Raw genomic sequence first — 26050 nt, 5'->3', positions numbered from 1 at the left:
TCGTCTCGGTGGCAGTGAGGCAGATGATTCACTTGCTATAGAGCTTTGGCTATTTTATGTAGACGATCAAGCACAGAAAGAATTCGTGGAACTAGCCAATCTTGAAGGCATACATTCTTTTCTATCGGTAACAAAACGCGAAAAATAACGATTATTCTCACTTTTTTGTAGAAATTAAATCGGGGATCTTCAGCTGGGAGAGCATGTTTTCCACAACCATCCCTTTTTCTCCTGCTGCAAATGCGTCGAAAACACCTACTTCGTCTTCCGTTTTACGATCAATCGAATACACATATTTTTTAGAAGCTATTCGCAACTTAGTTGATCGGTTAGTCTTTATTCTCATGCACTTGTCATTCATTCGCTCGCTAATTCTAATTCCAACATTGCAGGTCATTTTCTTCTAAAGGCGCTATTAAGCTTGGCCAATATTATCTCTTTCCAAACACAAAATCATCTACAGACAATGATATTGTTCGGAATATTATAGGATCGCAACGCCAGCCTTTTTCCCACTTCACAACGCTGGCCTGCTCATACCAGGTATATCTGACATCCTCAAATCTCGTGTTCCAACCGGTGGCAACCCATCTACACATTACTCCACTCAAAGCACAAGATTTAGTTGGAGATAAAGAAAAGAAAGGTATGCATCGCAATAAATCCTTTTTCTTCCAAAGGGAATTGATCCTCAGTTATCTTCGGTGATTATTCCAGTTCTCCTGAGCCCGGCTGGTATAGTAGCGACTCTGGAATGCTCTTCACAATCAACCTTGGTGGAAGATCGCCTTGAAGTGCTCAAAGAATGGTCTACGCTGTTTGGCATCCCCGTACCTTCACTTGCTCACTCAAATAGCATTGACTCTCGCCTTTCCTCGTTACCTCCATTAGTCACGGTTGTCACTTCAGGAGGCAAGCGCCTTCGATATCCGACGGGACTGATTTTTGTTCCATCAGATGATAGCAGTATCTCCTCGCTGCATTGTTCCGACTCGATTGGAGACCCTGTAGATAAACTGAATAGATTGGCATGGAGGGAAAGTTTAAAGCACAAGCGCCAAATGGATGGTGCAAAACGCCCAGAACTTGAGGATCCAAGTTTAAATTCAAATGTGTCTCCAAGCTTGCGATTAAGCGAGAGCGCGGCTAAGCGTCCTTGTATTGACTTTTGGTCATATCGAAATCCGGAAGTAGAAATCGCCATGTCCGTGTTGGCCCATTGTGAGAAGGCAGTCACAACTGATAAGTCCGTCCGGGCTTTGGAAAAGCCGACGCGAAAGCGAAGTATTAAACCTAGGAGTGGAGTTTCGTCTCCAGTACTACATCATTCAACCTCTGACAAGCCCACACCGACCTCTGAAGAGATCTCCACGTCTCCGATGCCTGGTAATTCCACCGGGATAAGTGTTTTGGAGACAAAGGCCGACCCATCTTCTTTAGTCAATGTGGCAAACACCACTCCTCAAACTCCAAATCTTGCCTCATTAACGTACAACTCGGGTGGAAGTGGTTCAAAAGCTGCGATCCCGGCACAAAACTTTGATCCTTCCCAGGATATCAATCTCGGAAACAAGAATAATAACGGTTCTGACGCCCCCAATGCCAGTGGTCCTATTTATCCTTCTCCACCCGATATTATCTCGGCCAATGCCCCTCTTGACTCGATGGAATTGTCCATGGATCATAGCATTAACTCTGTTATGATGATGTCGCACGATTTTGGAGATTTGGATGAAGGGATGGAGGTTACCGAGGATGATTTTAGCTTTTTTGACGAAGTAAGTCAATTTTATTACAACTTGTACTCTCCATACTAAGATTCCGAACTCATTTTTATAGGCACCCAAGGGTGTAGCCGGTCTGGAATCTATGGATTCAAGCCTTCTTGGGACTACTGTTGAAGAGTCATTGCCAAGCATTCCAACTACAGATAATTTAGGAAGTCAGCAAGCTGACGGGTTAGTTCTAGGAGATGTGAATCTTCAGGCTTTCCTCGGAACTACCGGCTCGACTGCCGATGTGTCCCTTGTTCTCGAAGAACAGGAGCCAGTTTCTACGGATTTCATCGATCTTGTTGACGGTATGGACGTAGAACCTACTCAACCCTCTATCGCATCATCAATCACCACGACGGCTCCATTACCGCCCTCAGCTTCAGCAGTAACTACAACCAACACAACCAGAAATACAACATCTACCGCTTCAACCGCCCCGTCAACGATGGCTACCTCTGCATCACCCAAGGTCGCCTCTGTATCATTACATCCCTCGGAACCGCATGTCATTCCAATTAATACGACTGATGCCGAATGCCGCGCAAGCCTAATCCCTCCTGAATTTGCACCTTTGCAAGTATTAGAGGGCGTCAACGATTCGAAATACCAAGTGGGTGGCAAATTTGTCGTGAGATTGCCCCGCTCCATCCGAAATAAGCGCCCACTTCGTAAAAGCTACAAGCCCGATTACTGTCCACACAATCGCCTTAAACGATTACAGAAACCAATATCTTATGCGATTTCACAGAGAAAAAATGGTGCGGCCTCCAAGCTGTTGAACCATTTCGTCTCGAACAAGGAAAATGATATCAGCAGCGATGAAGATGCCAGTGACTTGGAAAGTGAGAGCGGAGAGAGCGAGGGTGAGAATGTCATGGAAGAGGATGTTCTAGATAGTGCAAGATGGACACTCCTGTATAGGAGTGAAACGCTTGCTTATCGACCAGCTGGGACTCTTTTCAGCGACAAGGAGAGTCTCAGGGTTTTGTGTAACAAAAATTCCACTGGCAGAGATACCTTCGTGCAAGATTTGCTCTTTGCTCCCATAATTGCTCCGCATTGGAAGGAGATTGATGTGAAGGAAGACAATAAGGCCGGAAATTCTATACTGGATACATTGCCTAGAGATGAATACATGAAGACAGTACAGTTGGTGTGTCGACAGGCCGTTGTTGGAGGATACCCATTTTGTGGGGGATTAGCGGAAGTTACCGAGAACGGCGGAGAGATGCTGGAGGGAGAACACACTCAGTTTTTGGTGGCAAGGCGACAAAAGCTGCTGCAAAGGATATACGAATGTAAGCGAATTTGTCCCCTTTGTATGCTTTGATTTGATTAGAGCTTATTGTTACTTAATTTTAGCCCTCATATCGACCCCCGTTATCGGTGACGAATTTCGTCATATTATCTCTGAGTTCAAGTCGATTCTCACTTCCGCTTTCGAGCGAGTGCCATGGGAGAACTCCGACACACATAGTAACCCTTCCATGGCTGCAACACATATACCACTTGCCTTACAACCACCTTCATCAAGTTCAACCGTAGTGAAAGGACCCTTGACAGTTCAGCAATACTATGATCTCTCTGGTAACTGTTCAGGAGATTTAATACTTTACCTGAAGAGCTGATTGATTTTAACTTAAAATCTCCCTCTAGAAACGAATCAGACACAATCAAAGTATGGAAAATATCAAGTCAAGAAACGAAGACCTGCGGAGCCCAACCTAGATGCGCTACCACTACCGGATATCTTGTTGGGACATAATGATGAGTGGCTCGAAGCCTCCCCTGCATCACTACCATTCTGGGAGAAATTGAGATTAGAGCCCTACGGTCCGCGGAAGAATGTTCATTGGTTTGTGCTTCACCCAGATACAGAGGCGATCACCGACCACACTCGCATGTTCTTCAGGGAATTGAGCGTGATTTATGAGGTGAGCTCAGATACTCTGAAGAATGCATCGAATTATCTGGACTTTTATTTTTTTTTATTAAAAGACCTGCCAGCTCGGATTGCATCAGCCGGGATGTGTCGGAGATTATAAGGGATTCGTCCCTGTGCCATTGCTACGTATGGATTGATTATTATGTGAAAAAAAAAAAACCATTCCCATTCTAATTAAATTTTTTCAAAATAATTTAGCTGCATCTGGTGAAGAGTCAAGTAGAGAGCAACAAATGAAGAGTTATATGGCAGTATGCCAGAATCTCGGTAATAAATTTTTTTTAAGTCTTGAATTTGCTTTTACTTATTCTACATTTACGCCAGGCTCTCTTATCGCCTCACTTCCTTCAGAAAATATCCATTTCGTTGTCTATCTTCTTAACCCCTTTAGCCACCGCTCCTCTATTGCTGATCTTTGCCACTGCTTCACCAAGTTGCTCATTTCATATGACGTAGCGACCATGGGGACTGTGAGTGCAAGAGAGAAAGCGCACGACCGCGTGCTACTTCAGATTTTACCTATAGAGCACATGATCCGTTCGGCAGGTTTTGGGGGATACTTGCAATTTGGATTGAAAGAGATTGCCTTTTCTGTATACGAGAAATGCGCTCAGCTAGTCGAAAAGAATAATGTGAGTTATTTCCCACTATTTTTTTGGCTTCGATATCAAAGGTGTTGATTGATTGTATCTATATATGTTAGTGGCAAAGCGAGGAAATTGGGACTATAACCGAGATATACTCGCCTCCATTTGTTCTCGCAAAATCACCACCCAACAAGATACAATTTTCGCTGAAGCGCACTCTTGAAGCATATCCTTCTCCAATTGATGCTCCCATTATGCTACACCTTGCATATACATTTAGCGCGAACCAGCGCTGGTTTATTTGCGCATGGGTCGACGACCATGGTGAACTAGTCGAGTATTCTCTTATGGAGGTGCGATCTCTTTCAGGTGGGAAACACTTGGGATTGCAGGCAATATTGGGCGAGGTGTGGAACCGTACCTGCCGGATAATGCGACGAGCAAGTGTTGGGTGGAAGGTGTTCGTTGCGAAATTGGGGTTGATAACACAGGCTGAGTTGGTCGCATGGACGGAAGTGCTCGGTCAGGCCACCAATGTGTACGTAGTGTGCACAGACCTGAATACACCGCTGCACGTGTTTCCAGGATGTAGTACCGGTTTTGGACCAGGCAATATGGGAACAAGCGGAATCGAAACAAGAACCACCGACAACTCAACGAGCAATACTCCAACCCCAGCGCCAGCCGCTGGCATTCCTACCCCGGAACCTGTGGCCACTCCTACTAGCAGTGGTGCTGCACCAGTTGGACCCGCTGTTGTAAAAGAGCAGGGAGGAAATACAGAAGCATACGCGATCTTGCTAAATCATCGTGTGGCAATTCAATCTCAGCAACCAGAAGACCGGATACCAGCATTTATGAAAGAGGAGAAGGAGTCATCTGCGGCTTTGTCTCCGGAGAAATCGCCGTGTCCTACGATGAGTGTGGAGGATTGTGACGACGAAATGCCCCTTCTTTCCTTAGCCAGTGGATATTTAGCCGAAATTCCTGTCGCAAGTGAATACACTCGTCCATTCGGCTGCCAGCCTTACGCCGTTCACATCGTCCATGCCAGTCCCGCTGGACCTCTCACCACAACACTCCAAGAATTGCTCCGAAACTACCATGCGCTTTCTTTCCTTAATCAGCATCCAACCCGCCATTGCTCCCTTCCACTCCACTTTGTCCTGGTGGACCGACTGTTTAGAATCTTGCTCTTAATTGATTGACTATAATTTTCTTCGGTTAACGGATTTTAATTTTGGTTTGCTTCAGATTATACTCATTTCTTTATTAATTGTGTTTTATGCTTTTTTTTTTCTTTTTCGTTTTATTTAGCTCGTTTTGTCTTTTTTTGCCTCGGGATTTTGGCTTTTATTTTTGGTTTTTGAAATTTTTTTGTTTATTTTAATTGTACATTTTTTATTTCCTTTACATGCAACTTGCGACTTGATCCTAATGTGATTATCTTAATGAGGCAAACAGAAAGAAACAATAAATTTATACATATTTACATCGTGAGCAACAGCCTGAATCATTGAAATTAAGGCATCGAAATTAGGGCTAATATGAAACCTGCAATTTTTATACTCTCAATCATTGTTTGTTGTCTTGTTCGATTCCCGCAGTCGACACCTGCCCAAGGATGTTTGCCGAGTTTTCAAAGGGTTCAATGTAAATCAACAGTATAGTAGCAAGCTAGTCAATATCGAGGGACTTCAAAAATAAGCAAAAGTCCTAAGGTGAAACCCATATATAAATGATAAAACAGGGACAGTACTTGGATGATCTGGACGTCAAGTCCACCCCTTTCATTCCCTTCAGATAAAAAATTTAGACAGAAAAAAAAAACACGGTCCAAAGGAGAAAAAATATTTGTAGACTTGAAAAATATCCAAATGGATAAACGTATGACCAGGGATTTCTAATTGAATAAATAAATTAATATAATATAACTCAGGCACTCTTCCACTATAAGACAATGAAGCCAAAATGACCGGTTGAGATTTTCAGATATGTTTATATAAATGTAAAGATAAAACAATCAGGGTATTTACAAATGGATGGATTAACTTGACACAGGAAAAATAAAAATAAATTAGTTTTCATGCACATCCCTAACTTCATACACATCCTTTGGGTTGATCTTATTCGCTCTATTGCGGTCCAACTCCTCACTCTCTTTCTTTTGATGCTTCTCTCCTTCCCGACCTTTTTCTTCCCAGGATCGATACAGTTCAGGGAAATCAATGTATTTCTCCTGAGCCCTTGAGATGTCGTCACTCATGCCCACTTGGACTGCAGCCGCCATGATACTTTCGTTTCCTTGTGTCAAACCGCCAAATATATATCCTCCTGCTTTATCAATGGCACGTAGTAGCTTCACAATAGATTCCTTATCCTCAACACACAAGGTATAAAATGACACAAGCCCGAAATCCTCAATGAGTTCACATAACGCACGGTTCAAGTCGGCATAGCGGCGAGCAAAAGGATCTTGATTCAAATGTTGCAAGAGATAGGAAAGATCGAGCACTTCAGTATAAAAGTCAAGGTTAAATGCTAAGAACAAAATTAGAGTGCATGCATATTAGAATTGTTTTCCTTATTTCTTATTTCAGAAGTTAATTGAGAGCAAAATTCACAAAGTACCCAATTTCCCATACGATTCTACCAGGTCAATCTTTGAGAGGACATTAACGTGGGGCAGCTCCAACTGTATCATTGTTTTGAGAGATAGAAGTAAGACGGATATATATTTTGCTGGATCAGTACAATAGTGAGCATCCACCAGGTGGACGGCCACTAACTGTCCATAGAATGATATTAGTATATATTATTAGCATCAAACATAATGTTTTCCCTCTTACCCGATGATTAAGCTTTTGCAACCGATCGATAATATTCTTGAGAGAAGAATGATGCGTGAAAAACTCCACTTGACCGGGGCAATCAAATATCACATAATCTCCTATATTTATACAGATGGAGCTGAGCAATCAGGTAGAAACCACATAGATTGTACGAGACCGCTACCCTTCAACTTATTAAGCTCTTCCTCAAGCCAATCAAAATTCCGTTCCAGAAACTCCATACAATACATCATACCGCCATTAGGGCCAAGGCCCAGTGATTCCATGGTATCTTCCACTGTGATCAGATCTGAAATGTTGACGTCGCAAGGGTAGGGTAAAAAATCATTTGCTGGATCAAGATTGACTATGGAGCAGGTACGACCGAGAGAATTAAGTAATTGGTACATTCCGTGGCAGTAGGTAGTTTTGCCACTACCGGGCGGACCGATAACTAATTGACCAAATGGCATTGCTATTTAGTCAATTTAGGAAAACAAAAATAGTATCAGCGGCCGAGAATTAAATGTAATTGTGAATATTTTTTTTCTCTTGTCGCGATCCCTTTTCTCGAGTAATAACCAACGGAAATAGCAGTCACGTAATGCCTCTTCTGACATACCTACATATTTTGATTTATATAAAGTAGCTTAATTGAATTTAACGTGAAAAAGTGTTAGGTTAGTTTCGAGTAATTCGTTTTCATTTACAGCCATTTATATATTATTTTAAAAAGAGACCACAAAATTTTTGTATATATTTCATACAAGCTCCCTACTTTAAAGACAAAAAAATACGATTAAAAAATTACTAAACTACATCATAATTTGTAATTATATACCATCCTTTCAACTCTTATCGAGTTACTTAGAAGGAAATCATTTACTCCCTTCACAATGGACTTCTACAATATAATGGAAATTGTATTATCGAAGGTCGTTTTGGGGGTTTTCCCTTGAATTTCATCGGCTATATTGCCCACGATCTTTTTCCTATTACGCCAGTAAGGACTCCATTAGCAATGATATCAATTGATCCTAAACTGCCGGGTAGAAGGGGGTGAACCAATCCTATTCCTGGTGTAAAAGAAGTGGCAATATTACTAAATGTTTTTTCTAAGGTTGGTTTTTTTAGGTAATTTTGATTCCTTAATACTTTTCTCAAGAGGTTCAAGGCTGTATTGCCACTCCAGAAAATCTGATATGTCCCACTGGATTAGCGAGCACGTATTCCATTCGCATATAAAGAGAATGTCGGCAAAGATTAGCTATCAGGGTTCCCACCCCCTGCAAGTCGAAATTTCGTGCCTAGAGTGAAGTAGCATTAGAGAAACCAGACCGATGATTGCGAGTTCGGTATAAACATTGCTTCCTACTGAGTGTTTATATATAATAAACAAGGGAAATTATCAGCAGCAGTGCTTCATAATGATGAGATTGTTGTATTAAAATGAACTGGGACCGAGCAAAGTAATAGAAAAAAATAGAAAAAAAGTCAAATCGTATATATCAATTTTTGATATCAAAATTGAAAATAAAATTTACCAAGTTCTCCTTTGTCATTTAGATTAATACTTTGGGCTTTACCTGAACCTAGACTTAAAGAGCACGCATGCTACTAATTATGTGGGAGGCCTATTTTGGGAAAACATTGACAACTCAGTTGTATATCCATAAACTTAGGTACTTATGAGGCTAAAAATAGAAACCATCATTAAGCAAATTTGGATAAGCCAACTCAATAACAAGAGCTATTTTTTTTTTTCTTGCCCAACTTAATTAGGCAAAATCTCTTGGTATGGCCTTATTTCTTGGAGGATTTGAATTCTACGATAGCCTTGAGCTTTCTAATCGATCTTCTAGCAAATGGCCAGTTTACCATTGGCTAAGCTCCCCGGATAACTTGGCCACAATTACAATGACCCAAAACGAGCTATGGCTTTGCTGCACATTTTTCAAGGGTCCGCTACATTTTACCGAAATATAGACATGACAACCATCCATTTAGCTTATTACAAGCAGGCTTCAAGAAAAATGCTTGAAAATAGATCAGAATGGGAAGATGCAGTCGCTGCTATAAAGCAATCATAATTTTCCTTTCTTGCAAACTCATCCTTTTTTTTAGTCTCTCACCTCAATAAGTTTGACAACAGTAACCATGCGCTCTTTTCTCCTTGCTACTTCCCTCCTCGTCTGTTTTACCTTTGCTAAGTGTGCTTGCAATCTCATGACTGATTGCGCCAAACTCTTAAAGTTTGAGGAAACCTGCATTGAAGCCGCCCGCACTTCAACTAAAAATAATTTGGACTTCGCTGGCATGTTGGTCTCCTGCCACTGCAACCAAATTCCTAAGGCCAAGGAGGCGTTCGATGAATGTGCAAGCAAGTGCTTTCCCAATAATCCCAATATACCCAAGGGTGAAAATGTCGAATACTTCTGCAGATCCATTTTCTCCTAAACCGATCAGACTAGTGATAAGTCAAGTCCTCTGCTCGATTACTATTTTATGCTCACTGTCTTAAGATATATTACAAGTCCAAATCTAAAAATAGTAAATAAATAAACAATTCTCACATTTTAGATACAAATCTTTAACAAATAATTTATATAAAATTGAGATGAGCTAAACATTATATATAAAAACCAACTTTAATATAAAGTTTGAATTCGATATTCTAAATGCAATAAACACCTAGCAAACTGCTGTCAATCGGATGCCCGCTCAAAACTTGAGCTTATTTGATTTCTTGAAGTTCTCCCGGCATTGCTGCTCACGAAACCTATATGCTGGAAAAGACTAGGAACCCACGTAAGCCGCACTAAATTGTTTTTGTCGGCAAAATCCTCTAACAAAAAATCAATCGGTCTATTCCTTTCCTCGCCCACAGCGTACAACAGGTATTGGATGAGCTCTGGCAAAGCTCTACGCGGATAGAGAATGGCTTGTGTACAACACCGATTGAATATGCGAGTGGTGAGTCCAGGTTGTGGCATAAACAAATTTTGCTTCCCACAAGTGAGTGGGATTAGAATAGAGATCCCTATGATAATTCCTCCGCAAGTGATGAGTATGAAAAAATTAAATGGTCGAGTCCAGTAGCGCAATCTTGCGGATGTCTGCCGCAACAATAATATTACTAATGAAAGAATTATAATGCTAACCACGATGGTGTAACTGATGATAAAGAGCTCATCTCCTTTTTGAAAGCCCATAAAAACTTCAGTGAAATGCAATCGTAAATACAACCATTCAGCCCTATTTGACCTGGTAGTCAATGAGGAGGCCCATGGCCAATTCCAGCCGCTCTCTATCAGCTCCCCGCGCTCAAAGCGCTCCACTTCTCTAAGAGCATTTTGTATTAGCATAGGCCACCGTTTGGCGGCCACCACATCATCTTCAAGAACCAAGCACCAGGGCGCTTTTGTTCCTTCGAGACAATATTGCAAAGTTAGGGCATAATCGAAGACCTCCTTCATTTTCCACTTAGTTTCTACATCTTGATTATATCCCGATATGATTCGCTCAAATCCCCTTAAACCTTCTAAAGGCGCCAAGTTACTATCGTTCCTAGTCGTGTTCTTTACCCTAGCACAAGTACTCACGTAGTCAGAAGGCAAATGCACTGATGAGGGCTTATTATTGCAGGGATAAGTAATCACCGCGTCCATGTACTTTGAAATATTGAAACGGTTTAAATATTCAAGACTTCTCGATGGGTCTTCATCCATCAACAGCACGGCCAAATGCATCACTGCACGCTCATCAGGTAGGAGGGTGTCAAGAAGTGATCCTATGGTATATTCTATATATTGTGTTCGGCGGAAAACAGTTACAACTCCCACACAAATTTGCACTTCAGATTCGGGCGTTAGGATTGGGTAGCTTGAAGTTAGTAGTGGCTTCATAAAATCCATCGGGATATAATTTTCCTTTTTGAGACTCTCTGGAGTATACTCCTTCAAAAACCTGATACCATCCTTCATTCGACGCATTCCTCTTTCCACACCTGGCTCCCCCCAATTATACCAGGAATTGGGGGTATCGTGTAGAATGAGCCCAAACGAACCAAATAACATTAAACTCACTATTAGTACAAAAAGTAGCAAATAGAGTGAATGATGATTGAGCTCCAATAAAACACGTAAACTACTGGCCCATTGTGATGGATGCAAGTATTTGTAGTTTGTGTTCCTGGAGAGATTTGGGGACATTAGTTGCGTCAAATCGTAGTGAAGTGTACACTGGTAAATGACAACGACTAAGAAGATAAAGATAGTCCTCCATGAAATAGCCTGCACTGGCTGGAAGCCATATCTTTTTCTCTAGTGGATATAATATATCCATAATACTTGTGGAACATGCTTGTATTATAAGTATGCTCCACAAGTTAGCAGTCAACATCCTTTGCTTTTAGTTGGGTTACACACAAAACACAACACAAAATAATTAGCTTCATGATGATATTACAAAATGATATATTCAAGTATTTATGTATAATGGCTTGAAAATTTGCATTCTAACTAATTTTATTTATACTCTACATATATCCAATAAATGACGTGCAGAACCCTGCACCCTGAAAAAGAAGGCTTTTTATCTTGATTATTCTCGGTCAATAACCAAACCAAGGCTCCCATAAATTGAATCTGGTTTAACCACATGCTTGGATCCATCTCATCAAATCGTATATGACTTTGCTCTATCTAATTAATGCAACACAACATCAGTACTATGTTTCATATCTCTACTATATCTATTAGGAATCTTATTGGAATTGGAGATACATATTTTTCCGGATTTTTACCTAGATTTTGGTCTCGCTAAGAGCTTAAGGTTTATACCGTTTCTCGTTGGTGGGACTGGCTAATTTGAATTTCCAAGCACCAGCTGGTGGTGACAAGAGAAATTAATCTATTCCATGTGAACGTATATATATATTTTTGGAAAACCAGACACTAACAGTTCTCTTTAAAGGCCGATTAGAAAATGAAGTCACAAAGAAAGTCACGGTGTTTTACTCTGAAGTAGTTGGTGAATACTCCCAAATCGTTCTTCAGAGGCCATGTCAATATCCAAGCGCAGGCGAAAGAACAAAAAAGTTGAAGATTTTGAACAAGATGAGCCACTTCCCCCGATTGAATCAAATGATCAATCTACTTTAGTCAACACAAATCCGATCCCTTATGTCGAAAAATTGCATCCTGTATATGAAAATGTCGAGGCTCCGCGAAGAAAGAAGAGGCAATCAGAGGCCGATTTTGGTGAAAATTATGAAGATAATGAAAATACTAAAGAAGAGGAGACTAGATTGATTACTTTTTCGAAAAAAACCATCCCTCCCGATCTGAAAAAGTGATAATTTATTTGAGTAGGAAATATTCAAAATGAACTAACCCTAGAATTTCAACCACCGCATCTTTGTTTTTAGATATTGGTACCAGCGCTACCGTTACTTTTCGCTTTTCGATGAAGGGATAGTCATGGATAGAGGTTACTCTTTTGTAGCTTATGTCTGAATCCATTTTAGATAACTCTTATATATGCTATTCATGATTGCAGAGGGCTGGTACTCTGTTACGCCTGAGAAAATCGCAGCTCATATTGCTGAACGCTGTAGATGCGACGTGATTATAGATGCCTTTTGCGGAGTAGGAGGAAACGCGATTCAGTTTGCGTTTACCTGTGAAAGAGGTAACTCATGGATTGAACTTATTCAACTTATCCAGAGTGATATAGTGTATATAATATCAGTAATTGCAATTGATATCGACGAGGTAAGACTCAGTTGTGCGCGACACAATGCAAGGATATATGGGGTAGAAGATCGAATTGAGTTTATATTAGGCGATTATATGAAACTTGCGCCCAATCTTAAGGTAGGGATGATTCGTTTTCGTCAATTATTTATTAGTTTGTCTAGAGTGGATTTGCTTATCTACCCCCATCTCGACAGGCTGACGTGGTGTTTTTAAGTCCACCCTGGGGAGGGCCAGGTTATCGTGATTGCGAAGTTTTCGATTTGAAGACTATGATACCCATGGATGGGTAATTATTGCTAAAGTTCTGTTCATTCAGCTTATTGCAAGAAATAACCACTTTATTTTATTTTAGCATTCATCTCTTTGAGCTGAGCCAAAAAATTACCCCTCATATTGCATATTTTGCCCCGCGTAATGCTTGCATACAGCAGCTTGCTGATCTTGCTGGGCCGGGAAACACTTGTGAAGTAGAGAAGAATTACATGAGTGGAGCACTCAAAGCTATCACAGCATATTATGGCGATTTGCAAAATATTCCAGATGAAAATACCGGTGGAGACCAGGGTAATGAAGGATATTTTGAAACACAAGGTCTACAAGTAGATTGGGAGGAGTCCCGGAATACTGAGGAGGAAAGTTACGAGTATGAGGACGGAGGATGGGAATTGGAGAGCGAGACGTACAAAAGGGGGAAGAAGAGAAAGAGAAAATAAATGTATATTTATCTTGTAAATAAACATTCTCTTTATTCAAAAGTGCTCTTATTTCTATATTGATTTTCATTTATATTTCATTTAATCTGTTTCACTCTACACATAAATAATTTAGTGGGGAATAGTCGTGGTGATAAAAATAAAAAATACATAGATCTACTATTACCAAAGGGGGAATAAATAAATGGTTAAAGAGAAGGTATGGGAAGAGCTATTGGAGAGGGTTATGAGAGTAGGAGGAAGGGTAAAAAAAAAAATTGTTGATGAAATAAAGTGAGAAATAAATAGAGAAATATAAACTCTGTAGAACAATAAGTCTTCATCTACTATTTTTTCGACCACCATGAAAACATGTTCACGAGTTTATTGGAGATCGACCCGGAGTTATCATCGACATTCTGCTTTATATTCTCGTCCTGTTTTTGCACTTCTGAATCTTCTTGGACTAAAGTATGAGAAGTGCGAGGTGTAGAATGGGAACGTGATGGAGCCAAATTAGGATTGATGTCATCGGAAGATGAAGAGATATCATTTTGTGGTGCGGTGAATGGTGTTGGATCTCTGCACGCATCGCGCTCTGATATTTGCAATGTGATATTGTTTATGTGAGTAGATCTCGTATTAGTATTCGTTCTATTCTGGTCTGAGGATTTTTCAAAGTGCTCCTGCTCCCGCCCTGTTGCGTATTCGTCACTATAAATTTCATCTTCCTTTGATGCCAGAACATAAGTCCCTTCAGAAGTTTGACCATGCACTCCATGTGTATCCACTCCTTCCTGATTCACGTCAGAAGATATTTGTGAACTCTTCTCCTGGTAATCTGACGCACTGAGAGCAGAGGTTGTACCTGATACCACCTCTATTTGACCTTTATCCACTTGAGCCGTATCTTTCTCTTCTTTCCTCATTGCTTTCTGCTTACGAGCATTTTCTATCTCTATACTCTTTGCGACTACTTCCAAATGAGGCATAATTCCCTTTTTTTCTTTTACACCACTTGAAACGGTCTGATGCAATGCATTTTGAGCATCTGCATCACTTTCAATAACTCTGCATATAAGCTCGCTCTTCCTACCGGTGACTTTCTGGCCTCGCTCGCGTAGTAATTGCCGCAGCTGAATGACTGTTAGAGATGTTAGTTGAGCCTTTCGAGCATCGGACGAAGAAGCAGTGGAATCAGTCAGCCATCGCTTAGATTGCAAGTGAGTACGGCCTTGGACGCGAATGAAAGAAGTGGTTTGGCTATAGAGTAAAGAATAATAACGAGACCAGGGTTGCATTTTCTAAACTATTTTCATAGAGGATTTAAAGTTTGAATAGACAAGAAACAAATTTGTGACTGGATCTTTATGCGACCATTTAGATCTCTCTCCCCTACTTTGTTTACTTAGGGGACTGCTTTTATATTTTTGCTCGAGTTTAGACCTTCGATCCCTTCATTCACTTCATTTCCTTAGTTTAAATATAATGCCGAAATCAAAGAGATCAAAAGTTGGTTAGTATATCTAGTGGAAACTCTATTAGCACATATTACATCTTATTTTTGTTTTAAAATCTCAGTTACTCTCTCCAAGACGGAGAAGAAAGGTCGCGAGGGTAAAGAGGCATTATTTCAACAGATTCGTGATGCCGTAGACAATTTTGCATATATCTGGATGTTCTCCGTTGAGAATATGCGCAACACTTACTTGAAAGATGTTCGAACAGAGTGGAAAACAAGCAGGTATGAGGAGCTTTGATCTCTACACTCTCTTTCTGTCAAATAGACTCTAATTCTCCATTTTTTTCCTCATAATCAGATTCTTTTTTGGGCGGACCAAGGTCATGTCTAAGGCTCTTGGTACAACACCAGAGGAAGAGTATAGGGAAAATTTGCGAACTCTGGCAGAGGTAGAGTGTTTAATTGAATGATAATCCTCCTTTATATTCACAGAATGATAGCTTATGCTTCTTTTTCTATCTTTTGTTTTTGTCAGAAAATGATTGGTGAAGTAGGATTACTTTTCACTAATACCCCACCCGAGGAAGTTATCCAATACTTCGAGGCATTCCGGCAAAAGGACTATGCACGTGCGGGGTTCGTCGCCACAGCAACAGTCACTATTCCAGCTGGCACCGTATTACGCGGTGAGGATCCTTTCCCTCACAATATGGAACCCCAGTTACGTGCACTCGGAATGCCCACAATATTGAAAAATGGAGTAGTGACACTGCCTACGGAATACACTATTTGCAAAGTTGGTGATGTTTTGACTCCGAATCAGGCGCACCTTTTGGTAATAATATTAAGAAGTTATATTTGCAGAATGGTCACTAAACAAACCTTTGTTCCCATATAGAAACATTTTTACGTGCAAATGGCCGAATTCCAGGTTAAACTCAGCTGCTACTGGTACAAGGGGGAGCTTCACGAAGTATAACGCTTTTATTCTGCATATTATAAATACAAATATGTTTAAATAAATAGATATAATTCACCAATACTCTGGTTGTGATTTGCTATAGCACTCAAATTGTTTAATTGCTATGCTACCAAATAATAATTAGTCTACTATTGTAACTTTTTTGCGAGATATATATTAAAGACCCCCCCTAAACTAATTCATTTTCATCAACAAAATTAGTATTGATGGTCATGTCTTGCGAATTCGGGCTTCTTATCTCCCCATGTTAGAAATTAGTTTTATATCAGCTTTGTCTTCTGATAATTAAAGGTTTTTAAAAATTTTTACATTTTCGTTCGAGAATATTTATATGGGATCCTGCAAGCAATTTTTGCGATTTAAATCAATCCCTTAACCATTCAGTAGGACCGAAATTACTGTATAGTCTCTAGTTAATTAATCATGATGTTGATAAGAGTTAGGATTTATCGGTTGGTTTCCAATTCTCCGCATCTATGAATTAATGTCCAAACACTATGTTCATTAGTTTCTTAATCCTTTTCTATAGTCCCACTACCTCGATGATCCTTGGCCATTTTCTCGATAAGTGTTAAATGAAATTTCTTGTGGCTGAATTCGAATGACATGGAGAATTACGCCACAGCTTCTTGAAGAGAGCAATTTATATCTCATTACGCTCTTTGCTCTATTTCTTTTAGGTACATTTCGCTTTGAAAATCGAAAGAATAATATGATATCCGAAAAGAGGGAAACCACCATTAGAACTTATGAGTTTCTCGGAAATGCTGAACAGCTAGACATTCAAGAAGATCCAAGCGGCAATTTGTAAATCTCTTGAGATTATATTCCTCTACAATTAATCAGTTTAAAAATTCACTCATTATTGTTGTATGTAGGGCTTGTGGTATTGGGAGCACTGTATGGGACTCTGCACTTGTTTTATCGAAGTTAATAGAGAAACTTACTGCCTCCAACTTGGAAGAGCAGCCATCAGAGACTGACGAAGCAATAAGAAGCTCAGAGACTGCTACAAGTCGCCTCTTGCGACATATTCGCGATCCAGAGTTTAAATGCGCTCTTGAACTAGGTGCTGGAACTGGTCTTGTTTCCATGGTTTTTGCGCGATGTTTCCCAAAGGTCAAAGTTTATGCGACCGACAAGGCCTCATGTCTTCCTCTCCTTGAAAAGAATATACTAAAAAATCGTTTCGCTGGACCTGATGCTCGGGGCAAGGTTGTTGTCCGCGAATTGGACTGGGAAAAACCCTTTCCAACTGGAATGCCATCCCCCGATCTTATTCTCCTCTCTGACTGCATCGCGTTCGAGGATCTGTATGACCCATTAGTTACCTCAATTGGCTCTCTTTCGAGCCGTCGCACGATGATTTTGATGGCATATGAAACTCGCAATTTTGAGCGAGAGACAGAGTTTTTCCGCGCAATGAGGGAGGCAGGATGGGTATTTAAGGATGTGAAATCAGAAGAACAGGACAAAGTTTGGAACAGCGAGGAGATTTATGTGTTCATTGCTTGGAAGGCAAATTAAGTGCTCTCCCCAAACCTCATTGATTTATGACAAGCTACCCTTTTTTCATTCTTTCTGATATCTTCTTTAAATCATGCTCTATTTATGCATGGAAAGCTGTTACTTCTTCGCACCTTTATAAAGAATCCCACTTTCATTGTTTATAGCTGTCTTAACTTTTGCCTTGCTTCATATGAGGTTTATTTTATTCTCAGGCTAATGTCAGGGGTTTTTCGTCTCTTATGTATATATATTGGTGCATTATCTTAAACCTTATTGCATTTTTTAAAAAAATGCAGGCAATAAACTTCCCTTATTTTCTAGGCAGTAATCGCCCTTTTGTTTTAAAAATAGCAACAACTATTATAAGAAATGGTTCTATTGATGTTGTTTTACCTCGGTTTTATAGGTGTGCTAAAAAGAACGTAATGGACAACTCCGTCTGGGGAAAGTATTCTTGGATTGGATTTACATCGATTTTACTAGCTAGGATTCATATCAGGTAATTACAAAATGCCATGGTATAGTATACTTTGCCGTTGACTGAAAATTATACAATTATATATTCGCAATATTTCGTTAAGTGCTAGCTATAATTACGCATGTTTAACTGGAAATTAACTACAATATTGAAGCATGATATGGAGATAAAGATGTGATTATGTAAAACCAGGGTCTACTCCAAAGTAAAACATGTTCATTACCGCACAGCAGTCAACATGAAGATACTTCCACAACCTGAGTTACAACCCAAGTGGTTTCTTCTGTGGGTATTTATCCCCCTCCCCCCTCTTTTTTTTTTAACTTGGACGAAATGAGCTCTAGACTATAGAAATCCGTCGATCATGCCCCGGTTATCTACTTAGGTTCCATAATATGGGTGAATCAATTGATTTTATTATACCGATTCCAGGTTAAAATTGGCTAAATCTGTTTCATAGAGCGGTTTTGTTGTTCCCACGAAAACCGTAGATTATGAAATATTGCAAATGACATAATGTGTTTGAACTTGAACCTGTCGGACATTCGATAGTTGGAACGGAATTTACTGCGCCAAAAGAGCGGCACCTGCCATTTTTGATCCACGGATTACATGTTTCCCCGAAACAGGAGGCCGCAAACCAAAGTAGAAAAATCCAGCCAAGCTTAACGTTGATAAGAATAATAATAGGACTTGCAAAGAGCTGTTTAAGTATAAAATTTGGCGGATAGAGGTTTATGTTTCAAACAAGCAACTGAAAAATTGGCAAGCTTTTTCCGTATAAATAGTTGCGTATGCCAAGATAAATTTTACAAATATCCTTTTTAACTTTTTTTCTCCGTAATTTAGCTTTAAACCTGGTGGATCTTTAATAATGCGCACTATTTCTCTCATCGGCACCAGTCTTCTCCTTTGGGTAACCAACGTTGCTAACATCGGATTCGCCTCTGCAGCCCATGAAATCCCTCAAGCACCACCTGTCCCCTATGTGCCCACCACTGTGCAACCTACACTCCCATCGTTTACCTATGAAACCCCTACAATATCGTACCCTGACTCTCCTTACCCGTCCGTTGAAACTGAGGACCCTTATCAGACCTCACCTAGCGCTACTCCTTCTCATGAAATCCCCACGGAATCAGGGCCTGCATATCCCCCCTCTTCTTCTATAGAAACACCAGATCCATATCAACCCACGCCTACAACAATGAGCACGCACGAAAGCCCACTTCATGAGATTCCTACTGAAACACAATCTGATTCTCCATCTTCCACTCCGATAAAAACACCAGAACCATATCAGCCCACGACTACAACAACGAGCACACACGAAGTTCCTAATGAGATTCCTACAGATACACACCCCTCTTATCCTCCCTCCTCACCAATTGAAACACCAGACCCTAACCAGCCCTCAGCAACAGCTACGACCCGCATACATGAAATTCCTCAACGAGGAACTTTATCGACAACACAACCGAGCATTAGCTCGTCCTCATCCGAGGGAACGACAGATTTGCCTTCGCCCACACTGAATCACGAAATCCCTGCCGACCCTCTGTCCACTTATCCGTCCTCTTCTTCTACAGGCGAAACAGATCCTTATTCACAACCCACTATTACACGAACCGCTTCACATGAAATCCCTGTACACGAAATCCCTGTAACTCAGACTGCAACGTCCATTGCTCAACCTACAGAAACGCCAATCCCCTCTCTGCCATCTAGACCAGGATCAAAACCGAAGAAATTCTGTAGACAATTCAGAATCGGTCGTGCAGTTTATGAACGTTGTTGTGAAATTCGCTTCATCTCTTATGTTCCTCGAAAGTCTCGGACTAAATATCCTAAACCCTCTACAACCTACCTACTTACGCCTTCGCTACCACAACCTTCTCAATATACTTCCGTGGAACCTTCATCTTATCCTCAGAGCACTTTTCCACCTGGCTATGTGACAGTAACAGGATCTGAGGGAGTGGTTGTGGAGCCAGATGTTGCTTATTCTGCTGTCGAGTAATATTTTTTTTTAAAAGCAAACGAAATATTTGAGTAATTAATAAAGAATCGATTAATTTTTACGTATTGTAAAACTAATAGTAATAGTCACATATATATATAACCGGTAAAAACACCAAACATTACGCAAAAAAAAAAACGTCGCGAAATTTTAGTTTAAAGATTGCTCTACATTATTTTAATAAAGCTAGTGAATTTGTAAAACTTGATGGCCCTTTGTGTTTAACTTGAAAAATGGGAAGAGCCACTCAACCTATATAATTTAAATTAATTAGCTGATACTATATTGAAATATAGAAAGAAGAGGTGGACCCCCAGACCCAAAGGAAAAAATCTACTGTATACTAATATAAGAAATATTTGGAATAGTGCGATTATTTTAGATTTTTTTTTTCTGAAAGTGATCAAGTTAATTTAATGTTTTTGTTGATATTGAATTGATAATGTTTTTATATATAAAGGAATAAAGCAAAAGTTTATCTCACTGTTCTCTTGGTTTTCTCTGTATAATTCGAGTCTAAATTGATCGATTATTCAAATTCTCTGTTCAACTGGAGATATGGCTGAATAAAACCGAGTGACATCATAGAGATATTTTCGAGTAATTGAGATTATTTTCCGTCGTGTTGATAGGCTTCAATTATATGCATTAACCCAAATAGTATTATTTAATCCATCCTATTTTCTGTTTTACGATGGATTTAGAAAGTTTGAATCGAGAGAACATCATAAAACCAGCCATCACACGTGAACTTGAGTGACATTTTAGGATACTTGGCCTTGTTTATTGTAAGAGTTCCCTGCTAAATATTGCTGAGATTGACTAGTGAGTTACACTAGGTCATTATTGAATTTTATCGCCCAAAACCCCTGTTACTTAACATTTTGAAGCAAAAACTCCTAGCAATACTGGTAGATTCAATTACACACAATTTTTAGTAATTTTTTTTTGTCGCTAAGTTATTCCGTCAAAGCGTTAAACGTGTTAGTCATGGCTCATTTATCTAGTAAAAGTTAACAAAATTATCTTACGGGTAGATATCCAAGCTCAGCACTCCTTATGCATAAATATTCAACCCCCCTACCATTTTTTTACTCCCTCTCCCCCCTACGTAGATCGGAAATTTCATAATCATTTTTAATTTACACGACTTTTTTGGAGGGGTTTGGTGGCAAATGCAAATGAAATTGAGTATAAGAGGAATCAAACAACCAAATCCCTTTTTAAAAATTGTTGATTTTTACAAACACATGAAATGAAAATCAGCGCGCTTATTACGCTTTGTACGCTGCTCTTCCTGGTGGTTGGCGCACTTGCCCACAATAAGAAAGGGAGACACCACGGAAAACACAATAAGCATCACCGTGGAAAGCATCATGGGAAACACCATGGGAAGCATAGCTGTAAAAATCGAGGGCATCATAAAAACAACTGTCATCGTCGCCCCCACAATTGCAAAGACAATGTTCGGACAATCTATGACACAAGAACCATGGTAGTCTCAAAACCGTACACCACGTCGGTGACTATTTACACGAGTAAGGAGATTCCATATCCGACGACAGTGAAGCCTCCATATACAACTAGCGAAGAGCCTCCATATTATATCACTGAAGATCCTTCGTACACGAAATCTGATACGCCCTCCTATGTGGAGGAGACACCTACTGCGACTACCGAGAAGCCTCCCATTATAATCGACGACGACGAAAATTACACGCTTGACGAAGATAGCCCATACACGTATGACGAGGATTATTCTTTTCCGAGTGATGAAATTCCATACGTACTTGATGAATCTAATCTGCCCACGCCCTCTGATACACTTATCCCTGTTACTGAAACTTCTGTGCCAATACTTGGCCATGAAATCCCTAAAAAAAGAAGTTGAGCAGGGAATCGAGAGAATTATCCGGCCTACTGGATTCAATTGAATTACTTCCGTATGCTACTTTTCCCAGATAATTTAGACGATGGTGAATATTTCTTGTATAATGTTGATAGTATCCAACTTTTTTAGAGTAGAGAAATAATATTTTCATCAATCCAAATTTCATTCTATTTAAAAATGTATAAAAAGGAGGAGAAAAGAAATGGAAAAGGAAGAGGAAATATATCAATGTTGGTTAAATTTTAAGCAGAAAAGCAAAAATTAAAAAAAAATTGCAAACAAGTCTTATAAAGAGTGAAAATATATGATCCTTAAAAAATCCACTTAAAGCGCAACGCCAATTGCATCGGTAGAAGTCCGTTTTGATTTTTCAGATTCAATATAGGTTGGAGGCAGTGGAAATCCTATATCATCAATGTCCCAATTGCAGTCGTCACTATTATATTCTGAGGTTGGAGTCTGTATATCAGCAGGACGAGCACTGTCACCGATTGTAGTTGTAACAGAAATAACGCTGTGTCTTAATGAAGGTGAAGGCGGAGAATGCCATTGCCAGAAGCTATGGCGATTTTCTTGTTTCCATGCTTCGTCCTCTGGGGGTCGAGTTGCGGATTTCGAGAGAATTGGTACACCCCTTGAAGATATGCTCTCATTGAATGGAGGCCTTGCATTAGCATCAGTTTGTAACCAGCGTTGAACATAATCACTTCCTTCCTCATCCTCTCCTACCGCTCCAGTTGTGCTCACATGCTCATCTTCCTCGTATGTTGTATTCCTCTCAATTTGGGATATAATATTTCTGGGCTCTTTCGACGCAACCGGATCTCTAGATATGCTTTCCATCTCGCTTTCAAATTTTTTTGCCTCTGCATGAACCTGATTTGTAACCACCAATGCTTGGCTCCTTCTGTGGTCCACAAGGTCCACCATTGATGTGTCGAACCCGACCCACTGCAACGATCTCACTGAAAGTTTTCCAGTCGATGAAACCGAGTTTCGAAGTGGACATGCTTGGAGTGAGGGGGCGATGTGGGGCGAATCGTTACGTACAACGGGGAATGTGATGGCACGTTTTAGAAATTTGCGATGTGCAAGCTCACCAATCGACCGTCTTGGCAATAAGTTACGCCCCTTTCCGCTAGATTCTCCTGCAGGGACTGGTGTAGGACGACTAAATGCATCTACCACGGAACGTATTCCCAACCTCTTTTTGGGTGCATTGGAGGTTTGCTCTGGAGTTTTCGATTTAATTGGGCTGGTTTGCTCACTTGGCTGGAGCGGCTCCTTTGTTCCTGGAGTAGCTGACTGAGCTCGTTGGAAAACTGCATGACTAATTTGGATTGAGGGAGTAATCTTCTGCTGTATTGTGGGCATTGGTTCTGAGGCAGCTATATTTTCAGTTCCTACCCACACGCAATAGCCTCCTTCGCCAACTGTGATCAGCATGGCTTCTCGACCTTTCCTTGAAAGATTCCAACTAGTCGTAGGAGGATCCTGCACAAAATCACCCCTCCACTCTAAAGACTCCACATTCCTCGATGGTGACACGCTTTCGGTTTCCTCCGGGCAACTGATGGTTAATGTGGGTGCCGAGGGAATCTGTAAATAGTAATCGTCCATAGGATCATAAGCTTCCGTCTCTCGATGATGTTTTTTCTCTTGAGTGGAGGGAGGTGAAGCCTTCAGCATTTTTCTTTTTTCGTCGTCACCATTTCCTTCAAATGCGGTCCCAAACTCGTTACTTTGTGTATTGGAATTCCGCTTCATTCTCCTGCAAAAGAAGCAAATTAATAGGCCGCTCCCGGTTGCAAAAACTACTCCAACGCAGACCCCAATAGCTACTATTGTCGTTGGCTCAAGTCTCTGCGCTATTGATGATTTTGTTGCATCGATGAGGTCATTGTTGCCAATTCCTATTGTGTTAACTCGGGTTGGAATAAGTGGCTCTTGTTGAATAGTATTTACTAGCCTCGGTCTGTACATTGCCCGAATGATTGATTCATCGGCCCATGTAAATGTCTTCATGTCGTAATAATAAGCCTGCGTGTCGGCCAATGCAGTTTCATTCACAGCGCCCCCCCACACCATCATCACACTACCGTCCGGTCCCACTGCTGTCGCCGTATGCCCCGATCTCGGACCTGGAATTGGCCCTCCTTTGTCGGTCATATCCACTGGCTTCCAAGCCATTTCCGGGAGCCGACTTACATCCAATAACCACATATCTCCGTAGGGTCCCGTTTTGAAATTTACTCCTCCAAATGCAATTATGGTTCTTCCATCTGGTGATAATAATAAAGAAGCAGAAGAGCGTGGTGGTGGTCTCAGCCCATTTGTATATATAGGCTCAATAAACTTAAGAGTAGGGAGGTGGAGTAGTGTACAAGAATTTTGTTCGTCTTGCTTGGCATTCATCCCAAAGCACGATACAAGGAAAGTATCCGCAACTGACACAGTCGTGTGGCCAAAAACAGGTTCAAATCCAAGAGTTGGAATACGACTCCATGTAATAGTTTTTAGGTCGAATATCCATGCGTCGCCAAGGACTTCCATTGCATTCTCGTGTTGCGCATTAGCCGTCAGCCCTCCTAAAACAACGATCTTATCCAGACCTACTAGAGTTGCAGTCTGCGCATTTCTGGGTGGTGGGAATGGGGCTGAAAACTCGAACGAGTTGATGACACCTAGAGTTGGATCGTAAAGGAGAGCATTTTGCAGAAATTTTGGAGGACTCGTTGAGAAACTCGTGATGCCAAATATTATAAGGAGATTGGGAAATATGCTTGCATTCTGCATTATGGGAATGACGCTATGTCCACTAACAAGAAGCGATGGTGCAGGTACGTCTTGTGCAGTTGAAGTAAGCAAATCATGGAAAATAATCGTGGAGGCAAGCGTATTCGAAACATCTGTAGTGCCTCCAATTATCAAATTCTTCGTACCGAGGAGAGTAGTTGTGTGGTGAAAGCGTGGCGTAAGAGTATTGGAGGTGTCAGTGGGTGCGAGCAAGGCATATTCAGGTAACGCGAGTAATGTCAGAAATAATAGTATATGGTGTTTCATCCTTTTTCGACCAGTTGCATTCGCTGTTGGCATTTACTGCCAATTAGTTGCTAAAAAACATTCGCTTGGGCTTTAATATTATGTCCCAAAGGTGGAGAAAGAAACAAGAAAGTAGACAGTAAAAATTAGACTAGTTTAATGAAGTAAAAGGAACTTCCCATTGAGACAACTCTACAGTGTTCTTTTAATACCTAACAATGCTTAAGAAATTCTTTGTGTCGATTTGTTTTGAGAGTAATTCCGCTTTTGGAATTAATTTCATTTCTTGTGTTGATCGCAGATTTGGACCAGAAATTAGTGAGCACATCTATTGTGGCTTATATACGGTAGACCTGCAATTTTAACACTTGCAATTTACTTGTATATATTATAAAAGCAGTCATCTATAAAGCAATGAGTAGATATATATCGTTAACAATAAATTTAATAGGTTAAGCACTTTGTACCTCTGAAGCAAATAGTTACCTATTTTAATGAATATATGTTGGGGTTATCTAACTGGTTTGGCGCTTTTTCCTTTGTTTTCAAATATGTATAACATTAGTTGAAATAGTTTTAAATAATGTTAAGGAAAATGGCTAGAGGAGGATAAAAGAATTATGCTATTTTTTTCAAGTGTATACACAACACGGCTTGTAATTTTTGTAACATTCTTGATTGAATATACCAAATCTATTTGTACTTTTGAAAATTGATAACATTAGTTTCTGCTATCAATTATCTAAGTGTAATATGAAAAGTTAGGCTTGCTAAAAACATTGAATGGGTTAACTGAATTTATAAATTATACATTTTTTTCGATATAAACCAGGTGATTTATATGAGGTTCATGAAGATTACAAAACCCGATCCTTCGCGCGCCAATTTCTGGAACGTATTGGGTGTTCATATTAAAGTTTACAATGGTGATATATTCGATACTATAAGTAATACGTAGGTTCGTATATATAAAGAAGAATTTCTTTAAGCTATTACAGATATCTTTATCTATCTTGGCTGCTGCAATAAATTGTATTGCACTATACCCTACAACAAATGGTCATAAGAAAAACGAGA

The 26050-nt window shown here is 40.2% G+C and overlaps 11 protein-coding genes across 11 annotated transcripts; 7 read left to right on the top strand and 4 right to left on the bottom strand.

Moving 5' to 3' along the window:
- Positions 1–203: 203 nt before the first annotated feature.
- Positions 204–5515, top strand: VTP21DRAFT_588 (uncharacterized protein; the record flags this gene model as incomplete). The annotated part of the gene is made up of 10 exons (XM_069396448.1): positions 204–328; positions 393–646; positions 718–1778; positions 1840–3073; positions 3138–3362; positions 3432–3709; positions 3774–3846; positions 3919–3987; positions 4072–4352; positions 4424–5515. 10 exons carry the CDS (start codon positions 204–206, stop codon positions 5513–5515), a joined length of 4692 nt encoding a protein of 1563 aa, XP_069256967.1.
- Positions 5516–6384: 869 nt separating this feature from the next.
- On the bottom strand, positions 6385–7611 carry VTP21DRAFT_587 (uncharacterized protein; the record flags this gene model as incomplete). Its single annotated transcript, XM_069396437.1, has 4 exons — positions 6385–6848; positions 6939–7095; positions 7157–7257; positions 7323–7611. The coding sequence occupies 4 exons, from the start codon at positions 7609–7611 to the stop codon at positions 6385–6387; spliced, it is 1011 nt and encodes a 336-aa protein (XP_069256966.1).
- A 1684-nt stretch (positions 7612–9295) lies between these two features.
- On the top strand, positions 9296–9595 carry VTP21DRAFT_586 (uncharacterized protein; the record flags this gene model as incomplete). The annotated part of the gene is made up of 1 exon (XM_069396426.1): positions 9296–9595. The coding sequence occupies one exon, from the start codon at positions 9296–9298 to the stop codon at positions 9593–9595; it is 300 nt and encodes a 99-aa protein (XP_069256965.1).
- A 621-nt stretch (positions 9596–10216) lies between these two features.
- On the bottom strand, positions 10217–11349 carry VTP21DRAFT_585 (uncharacterized protein; the record flags this gene model as incomplete). The annotated part of the gene is made up of 3 exons (XM_069396415.1): positions 10217–10274; positions 10403–11222; positions 11289–11349. 3 exons carry the CDS (start codon positions 11347–11349, stop codon positions 10217–10219), a joined length of 939 nt encoding a protein of 312 aa, XP_069256964.1.
- An 851-nt stretch (positions 11350–12200) lies between these two features.
- VTP21DRAFT_584 (uncharacterized protein) lies at positions 12201–13610 on the top strand (the record flags this gene model as incomplete). Its single annotated transcript, XM_069396404.1, has 6 exons — positions 12201–12490; positions 12567–12628; positions 12698–12829; positions 12890–13014; positions 13092–13183; positions 13250–13610. The coding sequence occupies 6 exons, from the start codon at positions 12201–12203 to the stop codon at positions 13608–13610; spliced, it is 1062 nt and encodes a 353-aa protein (XP_069256963.1).
- Positions 13611–13936: 326 nt separating this feature from the next.
- VTP21DRAFT_583 (uncharacterized protein) lies at positions 13937–14890 on the bottom strand (the record flags this gene model as incomplete). The annotated part of the gene is made up of 1 exon (XM_069396393.1): positions 13937–14890. The coding sequence occupies one exon, from the start codon at positions 14888–14890 to the stop codon at positions 13937–13939; it is 954 nt and encodes a 317-aa protein (XP_069256962.1).
- Positions 14891–15077: 187 nt separating this feature from the next.
- VTP21DRAFT_582 (uncharacterized protein) lies at positions 15078–16030 on the top strand (the record flags this gene model as incomplete). Its single annotated transcript, XM_069396383.1, has 5 exons — positions 15078–15105; positions 15171–15333; positions 15410–15500; positions 15587–15886; positions 15950–16030. The coding sequence occupies 5 exons, from the start codon at positions 15078–15080 to the stop codon at positions 16028–16030; spliced, it is 663 nt and encodes a 220-aa protein (XP_069256961.1).
- Positions 16031–16745: 715 nt separating this feature from the next.
- Positions 16746–17560, top strand: VTP21DRAFT_581 (uncharacterized protein; the record flags this gene model as incomplete). The annotated part of the gene is made up of 2 exons (XM_069396372.1): positions 16746–16840; positions 16912–17560. The coding sequence occupies 2 exons, from the start codon at positions 16746–16748 to the stop codon at positions 17558–17560; spliced, it is 744 nt and encodes a 247-aa protein (XP_069256960.1).
- A 1334-nt stretch (positions 17561–18894) lies between these two features.
- VTP21DRAFT_580 (uncharacterized protein) lies at positions 18895–20040 on the top strand (the record flags this gene model as incomplete). The annotated part of the gene is made up of 1 exon (XM_069396361.1): positions 18895–20040. One exon carries the CDS (start codon positions 18895–18897, stop codon positions 20038–20040), a length of 1146 nt encoding a protein of 381 aa, XP_069256959.1.
- A 1255-nt stretch (positions 20041–21295) lies between these two features.
- VTP21DRAFT_579 (uncharacterized protein) lies at positions 21296–21931 on the top strand (the record flags this gene model as incomplete). Its single annotated transcript, XM_069396349.1, has 1 exon — positions 21296–21931. The coding sequence occupies one exon, from the start codon at positions 21296–21298 to the stop codon at positions 21929–21931; it is 636 nt and encodes a 211-aa protein (XP_069256958.1).
- Positions 21932–22255: 324 nt separating this feature from the next.
- On the bottom strand, positions 22256–25027 carry VTP21DRAFT_578 (uncharacterized protein; the record flags this gene model as incomplete). Its single annotated transcript, XM_069396338.1, has 1 exon — positions 22256–25027. The coding sequence occupies one exon, from the start codon at positions 25025–25027 to the stop codon at positions 22256–22258; it is 2772 nt and encodes a 923-aa protein (XP_069256957.1).
- Positions 25028–26050: the final 1023 nt, after the last annotated feature.

The sequence above is a fragment of the Calcarisporiella thermophila genome, assembly GCF_041956535.1.
Source record: "Calcarisporiella thermophila strain CBS 279.70 unplaced genomic scaffold VTP21scaffold_1, whole genome shotgun sequence".
NCBI lineage: Eukaryota > Fungi > Calcarisporiellomycota > Calcarisporiellomycetes > Calcarisporiellales > Calcarisporiellaceae > Calcarisporiella > Calcarisporiella thermophila.
The sequence above is the reverse complement of the archived record's forward strand: the minus strand, read 5'-3'. Positions and strand labels throughout refer to the sequence as shown.